The following is a 13,897-nucleotide window of genomic DNA, read 5'->3' on the forward strand; positions in this document are numbered from 1 at the left end:
AAACCAGTCTGATTTATTTATTCATTTTCGGTATTGTCATATTGCAAACATAAATGGAAACTGTGGCCAAATAAAATAGTTACACGCCAAGTCTGGTGAAAGACATTCATCGTGAAAAACTAAAGCTATATCAACGTCAAGCAAAGGAATAACCAAGCTCATTGATCTGCAACAGCCAATAAAAAGGAACAAGTGTAGAAAAAGAGGAAAGAATGACATGGAAGAAAAGATCAAAAACGAATATTGTACTTAATATTACAATTGGTTTGGAGAACATAGCCTGAAACGTCCTCCCACACATTGTCGCACGATCCTTTGACTGATATAAACTTTCCTCCAAAGACATAAGATGTCAATGTCCTGGGTTGAACAGACTATTTCCAAGTGAGTCTTTCTTTTCCAGTTTCACCACACTGATGCTCTTCCAAACTGTCAAAGCTTGCATGACTCAAAGCTTCTAATCTAACATTAGGTCCTTATCATGAGTAATATCATTAAAACAATTGCTTTGTTGAAGACTTAATGATGACCATAAGAAACAAGGTCAGTCCTAACAACAACATCCTCCCTGAACGGTCTCAGAACTCCAAAGTTACTAACAAGTGAAGTGGGACTCTCCGAACTTCTTCACACTTATTGAATCCCTTTGCAGGAAATTAGTTTTAGCCATGTTCTTCTGAATTTCTTTTTTTGGACTGCAAGTAGTATTTCAATCTCAGGAAAGTTGGGGCCTGGCAAGCAACTTGCAACTGCATGAGCACTTCTATAAGAAAACAAATATTTGGCATATATGACCCTTTGTTTAGCCAATTGTGAATTGTGCACAACATGAAGTTACATTTAGTGACAAAGCCTTCAGTAATCATTTCCTTAACTTACACCTGAAGCAAGGGTGTACACAAGGCCACAGACAGCTCACGGAAGGCTCCCTTGATAAAACAGAAAAGGCAAGCTCAATTTGCAATAAAGGGTCCAGATTTAACTCTTCTGTAAGTGTGTATTAAAATGTTTCGAACAGCTCCTTGCTCTATCAATCTGGAAAATAAGACTTTATTTAAGATTTAGTCTCGGATGAGATCTCCAAATGATATAGTTGACAATACCAATTCACCACCTGTTCCAACCAATGTGCGGAATAATAATAACTGTTAGGAACTTGAAGAAAACGAAGGAAGTGGGTAGGACACTGGAGAGACAAGTTCTAAATTATGCCAACTACAGCCAGCGATCGTCTTAGAACCACTACTTGGTAACCTTGGTAGAACACAGAAACGACAAAGTAATTACTACAATGTTGCGAACAAACACGTATTAACATGCAGAACCGGAAACAGAACCCATCAGCTTACCTCTCAACTGGCTGCAAAGTGCTACGACTAGCCCAGGCCCTACCAGGTTCCAGGATCAGAGCCGAATACACAAAGGTGAAGGGCTCAGTACTGCCAAGGCAGCATGTTGACAACAATTCATAGAGAGCAAATTTTGATGCAGATGAGGATTAATACATTTTATAGGGCACTGAGAAGCAGTAGAGGCAGTGTGATCTCTGAAAGTGTTGAAGCGTAATACTTATCAGTAATTCTAGTATGCTGCCAAACAAAACAAGTCTGGCTTCATCAATAATCATTACTGAGCGCTCTCCCCATATCATATTTTTTTAAACGGGGACAAATAGTGAATTTTAAACAATAATTTTCACATACCTTCGCTAAAAGCCATTGCCTCTAAAAGGGCACTTATCATTGGTGGCTTTTCGACAGAGGTATTAGGGCATGGGTACTCGCAAACATTTTCCCAGGGGCCAAAAAGTTTGGTCTGTGACGTGCCTGGGGGCCGCATTGATGCCAGGGCGGTGGCGGGTGGGTGGGGTGACTAGGGGGATTGGTGGCAAGGTAGGTGTAGAGGAACCAAAGGATATACATCTAGTGGGTGAAATAAACAATGGGAAACCAGAAAACCTAGAATTAATCCCGGTTTACCCACTTTTCCAAATTTTGTGATCCTAGGCAATTGTTTAGTGCCACTTTCCCTCCTTTTTCTGCATTATCACATTTAAGATGACCTCGAAATACATGATTCATGGTGTGCGCTGCACAAAACCTGCTTCTATGTTTGATTTAATAAACTATAATGTTGTCTATGTCTGATAGGAACCCAGGCCGCCCATAAAGTGAACATACCAAGTGACTTGCCTCTTTAATTTACTATTGGTGGTGTTCTCAGGGTAAGGGAAATAATTAATGTTTTCAAATTTGTGTTTGAAAACTATCACTTTAAAATGAATACATCACAATGCACTGATAAAATAAATTGTACTAAGGCGAAAAAGGTTCTGCATGTTAACTAAATACACTTAGTTTTGAAGAGAGTGTCTTAGTTTTACACTTATGCTGCAAAGGTCTTTAAAAATGAAGGCGTTTCTAAAGTTAAGTGCAGGAGTCCCTAGTTACTTCCTTTCTTTAACACCAGTTAAGTTTGAAATAAATTATTGTGTGTGTATTTAATATTTTTGTTAGTGCGGAGTCGAGCAAACAGCTGCCCAGTGCTCCTGTTGCCCCAGGGGCCACATGTAAAGGTCAGAGGGGCCGCATGAGGCCCGCGGGCGTACTTTGAGTATCCCTGTATTAGGACAACACCTTGTCACCTGTGAACCCCACCTAGTTCTCCTAAACTATTGCTCAGTGCTATTTATTTCATTTTCCATTGTTGATGAAAACATATCATTTGTGCTTCCATGTACTCTGACTGTGCAGGCTTCTCTGGGCTCCTGATAACAGATGGGGGACGCTTACCATGGGTTCTCTTGTTTTTTTTCTCAAAATTTGCCTTGAGTGCCGCAATATGTTAACATTACCTCCAGTGTGCCAATGCCAGGATTTTGTCATGGGTACCACCTTATGCCAAGAGTTGAACAGAATATGCCAGTACCATAATTTTCCATAAACTGGCAGGTGTGCATAGAGCACACCAGTCCCAAGACACAATGCCTAACAACATAAGTTGAATTTGAGCTAAGTAATCCATAGTAATCCAAGTTTTATTTCAATTTCTTCACTAGTTTCAAAGTTCATACATAGGCAACATGGTACCATTCTTCAGATGCATGGAAATGCCTATTTAGGCTTTATTTCACAGCATGTCGAAATTCACGTTTCATCCTGGGTAACCGTGATAACATAAACCCTATGCATTTCAGTCATCAAGAGCTTCATCAGGTGTAACTATAATGTAAGAAAGAAGTCCTTCAGCAAACTACAATGATGTTATGCATATAACCATGAGTAAACGATTAAGCATTCACTGTATTAAAATTAAAATTTTAAGCCGCCACCAAAACATGTTATAAACGATTTTCTCAAGAATAAACACACTCTAATTGGAACCAAAAGGAAAAAAGCAAAAAGTGATCAATACTTCATGCTTCTCCAAGTGCGGTGAAATTGAAAAATGTGCCCCTTGCCACATAATGTTGTGAATAGAAGGCGAAGCCACCATGAAACCCAGCTGAAAGTAGACCTAACCTAACCATTAACTCCACTTACCATATGTGTAGAGATACACTGGAGATCATGGTTAGGTTGGCACTGGACTTTGGAACCAGCAGGCATGATTCTCAATGAGGAGCCAGTGAGCAACAGCACCAGGGTTAAGGTGGATACTTACTGCAAACCATCTCCCAGCTTCTTGATATAATTGGAGGTAGAGCCCCTAAAAGCTGGATAGGAGCTTAGGATCCTGCTGCTCTGCTTCAATTATTATTGACCTCCGGGATCCACCGATAATGTCTCTGACAGCCTAAGTTTAGCTGATATACTGTGCTGCCTGAGGCATGTACAGTATGCCTGCTAAGTAAAATGGATTGTGCCCGAGTAAAGGAATTGTAATTCAGTTACACCTGTCAGACTTGTGCAAGCTAGCCATCCACCTACAGAGTGCCATGTTTTGGACAGCACTCTGTAGATGAATCGTGCCTAAGCTCCCCAACCCCCAGTTCTCCCACCAACTATCATCATAAGACTGGGGAGCTTGAGAGGGATGACTTTTGCACTGACCGTACTCATGCAGGCACAAAATCAGTGTTTTTATGAGCACTGCTACATTTGATAATGTGCACTGTGAGCACAGGCAATGGGCATTATGTACTGGCTCTTAGGTGGCAGGACTGTGTTCTGATGCTCCTGTTGATGAGCCACCACTGGTATTGTGGAGCGAGGCAAGAGAACTAAGAGGAGAATGGATAAGTGTGCCAGAGAACACTGTGAACCTGTGGGACGCATGGCCAAGTAATAAACAATGCAAAAACAACAAGGTGATGGATGGAATGCTTGAATTAATCTCAGCCAATGGCAACTGCTCGAGCGGCATCCAAATCCATTGTTTTTTTGCCCACCATGCCACCCCAGTTGGGACCCAGCCATATGCAAATCAGTCTTGATCCTAACCCCCATGGGAACAGTCCAGCCTAAACTGCCAGGCCATGTCATCCCAGGACTGGAAACAAGCATTCCAGGACCGGTTCCAATGTTGAGCAGGGTTGAGGCTGATTTGAACGTGGCTGGGTCCAAACTGGAATGAGATGGCGAGCAAAAAATACAATGGATTTAGGCTCAGATCTGTGACTGTGGTGAATGTTTGACATTGTTCGGCACTCCGTCCATCATCTGTTTTTTTTTGCAAGTGACAAACAAGTCATAAACCAAGTAAAAAAAACAAAAAATAACTGGAATATGTTGCCAGGCACCTTCCCAGATATAATGTGAATCTTATAGATCAATTTTACTCCATCACCTCAGGCATCCTGCCCCATCCTTGAAGTGAGCACCACATAGTTCTCATCCTTGTTTCTATGTCCCCTGTCTTCCACATTTTCTGTGCCTGGCTTCTCAAGTATAGGTCATAAGCCAGGATATTGGGTTGTACATACTACATTCTCCTGCTCCTCCTTACTATTCCTGTCAGATGTTTTCTTATTTGCACCCACAAAAGTGTGCAGCCAAAAAATTAACATTCACTTAGTACCTACATTATGTCCACGTTACTTTTAAAGTAACAGTTTTGCATAAAACTTCTATTTGTCAACTTCTGTCAGGAAACAGAAAAACAGACAGAACAATTTAGACAGAGTGGCTTAATCATTTCCACCTTCTGGACGGCCTAAGCCTCAGAGACAATTGGAGTCATTCATACATCATCCTTCCGTGGAGCAATGTCCCAGAGTATCAGTTCCACTCCTGCCTGGTGTCCCTCCTGGTCATTGTTTGTCCCTCACCTGATCCCAGGCAGTCTGTATGCCCGGATCCAATAAGTTCATCGTCTGGGAAAGAAAGTTTATCCTGGGAAGGTCCTCCTGGTTCACAGTGCCGATGGTAGACTTCAGGGGCAGCTCCTCCATATGGGCAGAGGAGCCTCGCCCCCCGCCAGCAGCAGAAGCTGCAAACCTCTCAGAACAAAAGGATAATAAACAATGTTTATTATCCTTTCGTTCTGAAAGGGAAAGGGCCACGGGGTGACGTGCTCTGAGGGAGAGTGCAGCACTTTCCCTCAGAGCGCATGTGTGTTTGGCCGGCCATCTAGGGCCGGTCAAACACACAGGCACTGTAGGATATCTCTAGTCCAGCAACACAAGCCTGTACAGGCTCCCAGTCTGCCTGGGAGCCTGCGCCTGCACCCTGCGACGGAGGAGTCGTGCGTGGCGAGTTAAGGTAAGTTTTTATTTTTCCAATTAATTTAATGTATTTCTGCCAACCCCCATGCCATGCCTGAACTCCCCAGGGAGTAGGAAACAGTGGTGAGGGGGGGGGGGTCTTACTACATCAGTAAACCACGCCTGCCGTCTGGGCAATTCTCCTCCGTTTTGCCCCCCTCTGTTGCAGATTCTGTGCAAAAGAGCGCTTGTGTGTGTGTGACACTAGTGACCGGCACTTCACACCTGATATATACAAGTTGTAACAATGGTCAGGGCCACACAACCTAGGGCTGCTAGGGCAGGATGTTTACCTTACAAACGTGGAGAAAACCACAATGAAAACTTAAGGTCATCAGTGTGCCATTCAAAAGGACTCACAGTTTCATACCAATGTTTTCAACAAAGTTCCACCCCTTTTTCTTGCATTTCTGTTTTTCCATTGTCGTATGTTTCATTTACTTGAAAGCTCTTTATTATTAATGTCATAACTATAATTTCACAATGGCTTTATTAATCTTCTTGCTTTCTCAAATTTGCTTGAAAATGCACCATTTGCCCACTCTTTTTTCAAAATGTTCCTGGGGGGAGGACCCCCCGAGCCCCTTTTGTGACAGGTTTGCTCGCTACGCTCACTCACCACAGGGCACTCATCCCAAACTTTTACGCCCCACCACTTTCAAATGCCACCAGCCGCCACTGGCAGTCTCCATCATGAGTCATGTTGGAACAAATTCAGGTCTTGTAGAAACTGCTGTTCTCAAGAGAGCACCGGTCATCTTGGGTACAGCTTTTATTTAAGTGGCTTCTAGTTTCTTTAGCCTGCTTGCCTTCATACATCATTCAGGGTCAGGCCATATGCACGGGCACACCTCCATGGCTCTATGAAGACCCAGTTCTGCTTGTTCCAGTCTCTGGAAGCCAGTCTGCCCATTGACAGGCCTCTCTTGGATTGGACCCAAAAAGAAAAGAAGAATGACATTAAGTAAAGCAGAAATAACGCCCTAAGTGCGGTCAGCAACCACCTGTACCATCTCTGCTTCTCAGCACCAGTTGTCTGTGAAATCTGCTTCTGCTGTGAATCCATTCTAACACAAACAAATATATTGTTGGTGACCTTGTACAATCATGGAAAGAAACTACAAAGTTATGCACTTAACACTTATCCACGATACTGTAGAGGGTAAGTAATGTAAACTGATTAAACGTCTGCACCAGCGTAATCCTCGAACTCAAAAGTGGACCGCTGCTCATTCAAGGATGTAAAATGGAGATACTGAATGAAGAAAATGTGGTGCAAGAGGTATTGAGTGTGAGACAGACCTCGGCCCAGGTTTTCTTTTTGTTTCAAATGCCCCATGTTCTTTTGCTGTATTTAATGTTTGATGCTTCTACCTTTGTTAAGTGGTTGACTCCAGCAGGTGCTAATGTTGAATGTTGGGAACTATGTGTGTGTGATTACTGTGATATAGTTGTCTATATCTCTGTGAAGCAGTCCATTGGTATTGGACAGCATTAAGGGCTTGTGCCAAAACAAGTGTGACGGAGTCCAAAGAGAAGATGAGAGAGATGGTGACATCCATTGTCTCTTCTACTTCTTTTTTACCACCTTCTGCGTTTTTGAGCCAACTAGTCCCATGTGATGAAGCTGGAATAGGCGCGGGCGGGCAAAATGTATCCACACTGTTCGCTCAGGCAAACAGCTTGGACAAAAGGTTACTGGTCTGGCCTGCAGGCCAGATATGCAGTTTCAAAGGATTCTGACTCAATAGGCCTTCCAATCAGTTTAGCAGATACCCAGGCTGTGTTTGCCTAACAATGAGAGTCTAGGAAGAACCATTACAGATTCAGAGTAACTATTCACTGCTTCGGTGTGAGAAAAGAGTGAAGCAGGACTGGGGTTTTTCCTCTGATCCTCTGGAGGTATAAGTAGGATGCCCTTGGTCAGAGTTTGGATGGAGAAAAAGGCAAAAAGCTAAGGAAAGCTTTGAGGTACCATTCTGGGGAATGGCAACACAAAGCACAGAAGGACTGTATTTACAATAAGGAACCTTGTGAGAACTGGGTTACAGTGTAGTAAAATCAGATAGCGCAAGAGACCACATCCAATCACAGTTGTGAGACTTTTTCCAAAATTTTGAAGAGATTTGGAATTGCCAAGGAAAAAGGTACAGAACCTTTTCTAAATGCCTGCCAATGTTTTTGATGAAGAAGTGTTGATAGATGCAGTTTCCTGATTTGTCCCACTCAGAGTTTTTCAGTGTGAAGTTCAAGGCAATCATAATTCCGTGTAATAGAGATATCTGGTTTGTGGAGCCTTATTGGTCCTCAGCTTCCAGCTTTGCTCTGCCGATGACTTTAGATCTTTGAAATAAAGTTTCAAGTGCAAAGATTAGCATAGGACGAACTGTAAACCCTTCCATGGGTCCTTCATACCACTACCCTCTATCCAAGGCTGCCTGATTCCCAGTCAACCACATTGACTTTTATTGTATTTTGAGTTCCAATTACTTTCTATAAAATATCCAACCCACACCCTCTCAGGAGAATAAATAAATGGCATGTTCTAAGTTGTCCCCGTAAGACTCTTTATTTCATTTCAAATGAAACAGAAGCAAGCAATTAGAAAACTACCTGTGAATAACTTGAGTTCTAACCTCTTAAGCCCCACCCCCACACCCCAACCCAAGAACAAGTTGATTAAGGCCTGTGTAGGCTTTATAATCTAAATGAGCATCCACAAATATCGCTGCTTTCTTTTTTTTAGTAAAGTGTAAGTTTGTAGAGCTTAATGAAAAATATCCTTGCAATCTTGAAATAAAGTTTCAGTTCTGTTAATGACACACCGATTTTTTTAAATTAAAACATTTTTTATTGGTTTCCAACCTTAGCATGGGTCAACAGACATTGTATAGATTAAGTACTTAACAAAGATGTGAACAAGCGGTCCAATTCTCAAACCTTCAGGTGTGTCTGAGCATTCTATAATATTGAACTTTGGTGAAGAACGAGGCCCTTCCTCTCCCTCTCCCCACCCCAGCCCGCTTCTGTCATCAGTCATATGAGTAAAGCCATATAGGTCCCAAGTATCAGTGAGCCTCTCGGGAGTACATCTCCTAGAAGGTAGGGCCGACATATGTAGTCTTCCTAAGAACAATGCCACCCTTTATGAATCATATGTGGAGAAGGTGAGAATGAGAACCTCTTGGGTCGAAATTTGTCTAAACCTCGGGCTTTTTACTCTCTCTCTGCTCACAGTATTGTTTTAGGGACGCTGCTAGCCTCATTGCTGTTATTCCTGTGTCTCATTCTGTGCCCTAAATGCTTCCACTTGTGTGTCCCACTCTAGGGATTTTGGTTTTCGTCTCATCCCTCTGTATTCTTCTCTCCTGAGTGCCAAACTTTCAGCCTGGCTCCAGCGTAATACTTCTTCCCTCCATGAGGGAATGGATGGGGCATGGGGAGACTTCCTGAGCCTTGTCAGCTGCCGTTTCGCCAAGAGCATAGTCATGTCCATGAAGCTTGAAGTTATCTTAGAGCCTCTTGTTTTAGGGTGTAGCCCCAGGAGGAAATAAGCAGGCATCCGTTCCACTGTCTCCTCCGTGACCTCTATCAAAGTGCATCCGTTCCACTGTCTCCTCCGTGACCTCTATCAAAGTGGCTCCTATTGTGGCCCCGTACTGTGAGAGGGACGGACACATCCAAATTATATGAAGAAGGTCAGAGTCAACGGTATGACACCGAGGACACTGCGCTGTTGTCGTGTGATTTATAATATTGAGCCTGTGCGGAGTGAGGTACGCTCGATGAAAAAGGTAAAATTTTATCAGTTTGAATCTAGTGTTGCCGGATACTTTTTACCATATTGTAATAGGAAGGCCCAACCTTTGGCAGTAATGTCTATACCTATATCAGCTGCCCACTTCGTTTTTAGCGTATCCAAAGACATGTGGAGGTGTGCTCGGTATAGCAATCTATTAAGATGCCTGCTGTGTCCCATTGTATGAAGAGCCTGAAGGGCTTCGTATGTTACTAGTTCAGTGCCCTGTGATTCCCAATGATTGCGTACGTAGGTCAATACTTTAGCATGGGTTAAAAAGAAAGTTTCAGACAAGCCATGTACTTGCAAAAGGCCGAGTGCGTCATTAACATGCCATCTTCAAACAAGTCCCCTAGTGTAAATGGTCTCTGCTGTTCCCAAACTCTGGGCATTATCGCCATGATAATTCCTGAGGGGGCAGGGAGCCTGCACAGTGGTATGTTGTGTGCATAGGGGGTTGATGGGGCTGTGTAACGTGTAGCTAGTTTCCAGTAAGCCAACACCGTATGCTAGAGCAAGGTAGTCCCGGGGGTAATTTTGCAAACCAAGGACAACGCAAACGATGAATGAAGCCTTTCTTCCACATCACAACTGTACAATTTATCTCTTCCAGATCATGACCAGCTAGCCAGTACGACAGCCATGGGAGTTGGCCCGCTATACAGTAGGCTTTGAAGTCTGGGGCTCCCAGGCCACCCATGTATGGGGGTAACTGTTATTTCCACAGGCCGACGTGACAGCAACCCTTCCCCCATATTAAATCAATCAGTAAGGAGTTTATTGTTCAAAATATACCAGGTGAAACCATGAGCGGCAGGTTCACAAAATGGTATAAGACACAGGGCAGCAGTACCATTTTTGCCAGGGCTACCCTTCCTGCCACCAAAAGGGGTAGAGTGATCCAGAAATCGACTTGGGACCGGAGCGATGTAATCGTCCAGCTTAAATTACCTTCTAGTGAATCCGCTTGGTCACGGTATATGCAAATAACAAGATAATTGAAGGATACAGGTGCTATTGCAATGCTCATGGGTCCCAATCGAACCGAAGGTTCCGGATAGGTGCCCCGGAAGGACTATGCATTGGTTTTATTGGGATTAATTTGAAGCCCTGATAGAAGTGCAAATCGAGAAAAAATCTGCGCTGCTCTCTCCGTGCCCTGCCGCAAATCCCTATAATACAGTATCATATCATCTGCGTTTAAGGAGCAAGCGTGGGTAGTGGGATTGAGCACAACTCCCCAATCACTCACGCTGTGGTGTGGGTTTTGTGCCAAGGGTTCTAACGCCAATACCAATAAAAGGGGGGACAGAGGACAACCCTGTCTAGTTCCACAGTATATGGGGTAAGAGTCGGAGCTATGCGCACCCGTCTTGACCCTAGCAGTCAGAGCCCTGTGTAAGAGCTTCACCCACCGTATAACATCTGGGGGTATGCCATAGGCCTCCAGGGAGGCCAACATCTAGTTCCAGCTGAGAGTGTCGAATGCTTGTCCCATATCTAAGGAAATGCAGCCAGCATGCGGATATTGTTGTTTCGTCTCATCTATCAACTGAAATAGGCGGAGGATATTCATCAATGTACTGCGGCGTGGAACGAATCCACATTGGTCCGTGTGTAGTAGCCCCGGAAGAAGTGGGAGGAGTCTGCACGCTAACACTTTACTAAGGAGCTTATATTCTGTATTTAATATAGACAGGGATCTATAAGAGGACATCTGTGTAGGAGATCTATCCAGTTTAAGCAGCAAAGTCACCACTGCTTCTCGAGTTGCGGCCGCAAGCATTCCTTCTTTGAGAGACCTATTATATAACTTCTCTAGGTGGGGGCGCAGGCGATTGGCGCATGTGGCATAAAATTCCACCGGCAATCCATCAGACCCAGGGGTCTTATTACTGCCCATCACCTTCAGTGCCTCGCTGATCTCAGTGATCACGATTGGAGCTCGCAGCGCCTCTCTCTACTACTGTCACCTGCGGAAGCGGATGTTGGTGCAGAAACGTGTATGGTGTTGTGGTCTACAGGCGGAGGCGCGGCACACAGGTCAATATAGTATTGACAGAAGGCGTCGTTGATGCTAGTCTGATTATTTACTATTCCCAACTGTGGAGTTTGTATCATTAATATAGGTGTGGGAAAGTGCTGTGAACAGATTTGTTTGGCAGTAAGGGTGCCAAGTTTGTCCGCTTCTGCATGTGCCCTTTGGGTATAAAATCTGTAATCCACAACACGCAAGCGCTCTAGGAGTTCTGCGTGGCGTATCTGTGCTGTTTGTAATTGTGCTGCCTTGGTGTCATCTAGGGTTGCCTCTTGTTCCAAGGCGCCCAGATTATTTTCTAGGTGTGTGAGGTCCTTTGGAATTTCCACCTTTGCTCCCACCTGCCTAGAAATGGAGGACCCCCATATTGCGACCATAAGGGCCTCCCACTCGATCAGTGGGGAGGGGGCAGTGTCTGTGTTTTCTGAAAAGAATGTGTCTATAGTAGTAGCTAGTGCGTCCCTATAGACCGTGTCTTCTCAGAATGTGGGCTGTAGGCGCCATGTTGGTATCGGGGTGGGTACCCGTTCCAGGCGAGTTGGATCTCGAGCGGGTTATGATCAGATAATGTCTTGCCTAAATATGTAGCATGGGTTATGTGGGACTGCAGGCTGGAAGTGCACAGGAATCGGTATAAGTAAGAATGGAGCATCTGCGGGTAGGAGTAAAAGGAATATTCCTTCACGTCCCCATTATGGCTCTGCCATACATCCACTAGGTCCCAACTCTCAACCTGTTGTCACAATGCTCTGGCCTGGTGAACCAGTGCAGCACTTGGAGGGGTGGGTGTGAACGGTCAAGGAGAACGTTCAATTACTCCATTCGAGTCCCCACCCAGCACCCATGGAAGGTAAGCTCAGTCCGATAACATGGTGGATAAGCATGCGTAAAAAGCATCTTGTTCTTGGTTCGGAGCATAAAAACATCCTAGTACTATCTGTTTTCCATACTGGAGTCCCCTGAGTACTACATATCAATCCTGTGTGTCAATCTTTGTATCTTGGACTGAAAAAGGAATCCCTGCCGTTATCCATAAGGCTGCTCCCTGTGCATATGCTGAGAAAGAGGTATGGAACAATTGTCCCTTCCATCTTCGTTGCAGTTTTAGGTCTTCTGGTGTAGTAAGGTGGGTTTTTTGTATGAAGGCCAGGTGAGCGTGGCATCTGTGCAATTGCGCCAGCACCCTGTGTCGTTTATGGAGTGACTCCAGTCCCATAATATTCCAAGTAATTATATTGTATGATTTAGTGATTGTGGCAAATGCGATTAATGTAGTGAATGTCGAGAAATTTCATCCCCATGATGTTACTGCATTAGTGGTGACAGAAGCGTAATAATAACAATCAACACCCCTACCCAATACATGGTCCAGCGTGGAAAAATGTGCTCGACCAGTGCAACAAATACAACAAAACTGTATAAACATGAAGATAGCAAGGCTTTCGCTAGTAAGGTGTAGTGGTTCATATTCCAATCTATATATCTGCAAGGCAATCATATCACATAATAAAGGTCAGGACCCAGGTCTCACATGTAATAAGTTACCCAAATAGTATTTCCCAACTTCAAGCTAATAATACAAGGATATCACACGTAGATGGTGAAGTGCAAATGTAATGCTGGTTAACAACCATTATGTCTTCAAATAGGAATCGGTGTAGCGGTCTGGGTTACAGTGCCGTGGGATGGAGGTTCTCTCCAGCGTCATTGCCAGGTTCTCTGAAGTGGAGCCGAGGAAACGATAAGGGCAGCCCTTTGGTCTTTCAAAGTTCATTAGCAGTCTGGGGCGCAATAGTTGGTAGTAATGCTACGCTGCTCTCAGTTTCAGAGTCTGAGTCCCCAGCCAGGGATGACTCTGTGCTGGACCTATGGCGGGGATCCCGTAGAGTAGTAGCAAGTTGAATGGCTTCCAGTTGACATACCTGTTGTGGGGATGGACCTCCTCCTCTGCCGTTTGCGGCGTCCTGTTTACGGCGGGCGTGCCGAGCCCGACGGTTTGATTTCTATGATGCAAACTCATGTTGTTGGTCACTCTGTGTTCCCTGGAAATTTTGAGCTAGCCATTCTCTGGCTGCTGTTGGGAAATCAAAGAAATTAGAACGTCATTCATGTATTACTTTCAATTTTGCTGGAAAAATCAGTGCATATACAAGGCAGTGTGCTCTGAGGTGTCTTTTTACTTCCTGGAATGAAGCCCAGGGGCGTTGTACTGACATCGCGTAGTCTGAATAGTCTGAATAGTCTGAATAGAGAGATACTCTGGAGCCAGGACCATGAGCGGCGCGCATTTCCACGCCCGGAGCAGCTGGTCTCTGTCCCTGTGGTTCAGTATTTTTCCCACTATTGGCCACAGTGG

The 13,897-nt window shown here is 44.3% G+C and overlaps 1 protein-coding gene across 1 annotated transcript in view; it reads right to left on the minus strand.

Annotated features, from left to right (window-relative positions):
* Positions 1–13,561, minus strand: part of LOC138262388 (vomeronasal type-2 receptor 26-like) — a 34,111-nt gene extending 20,550 nt beyond the window's left edge. Inside the window, exons 1-2 of the mRNA XM_069212289.1 lie at positions 13,464–13,561; positions 84–166 (exon numbers count right to left, since the gene is read on the minus strand). Coding sequence (XP_069068390.1) covers positions 84–166; positions 13,464–13,561 — 181 coding nt within the window. The remainder of the gene's footprint in view (positions 1–83; positions 167–13,463) is intronic.
* Positions 13,562–13,897: the final 336 nt, after the last annotated feature.

The sequence above is a fragment of the Pleurodeles waltl genome, chromosome 10, assembly GCF_031143425.1.
Source record: "Pleurodeles waltl isolate 20211129_DDA chromosome 10, aPleWal1.hap1.20221129, whole genome shotgun sequence".
In the NCBI taxonomy this organism is placed as follows: Eukaryota; Metazoa; Chordata; class Amphibia; order Caudata; family Salamandridae; genus Pleurodeles; species Pleurodeles waltl.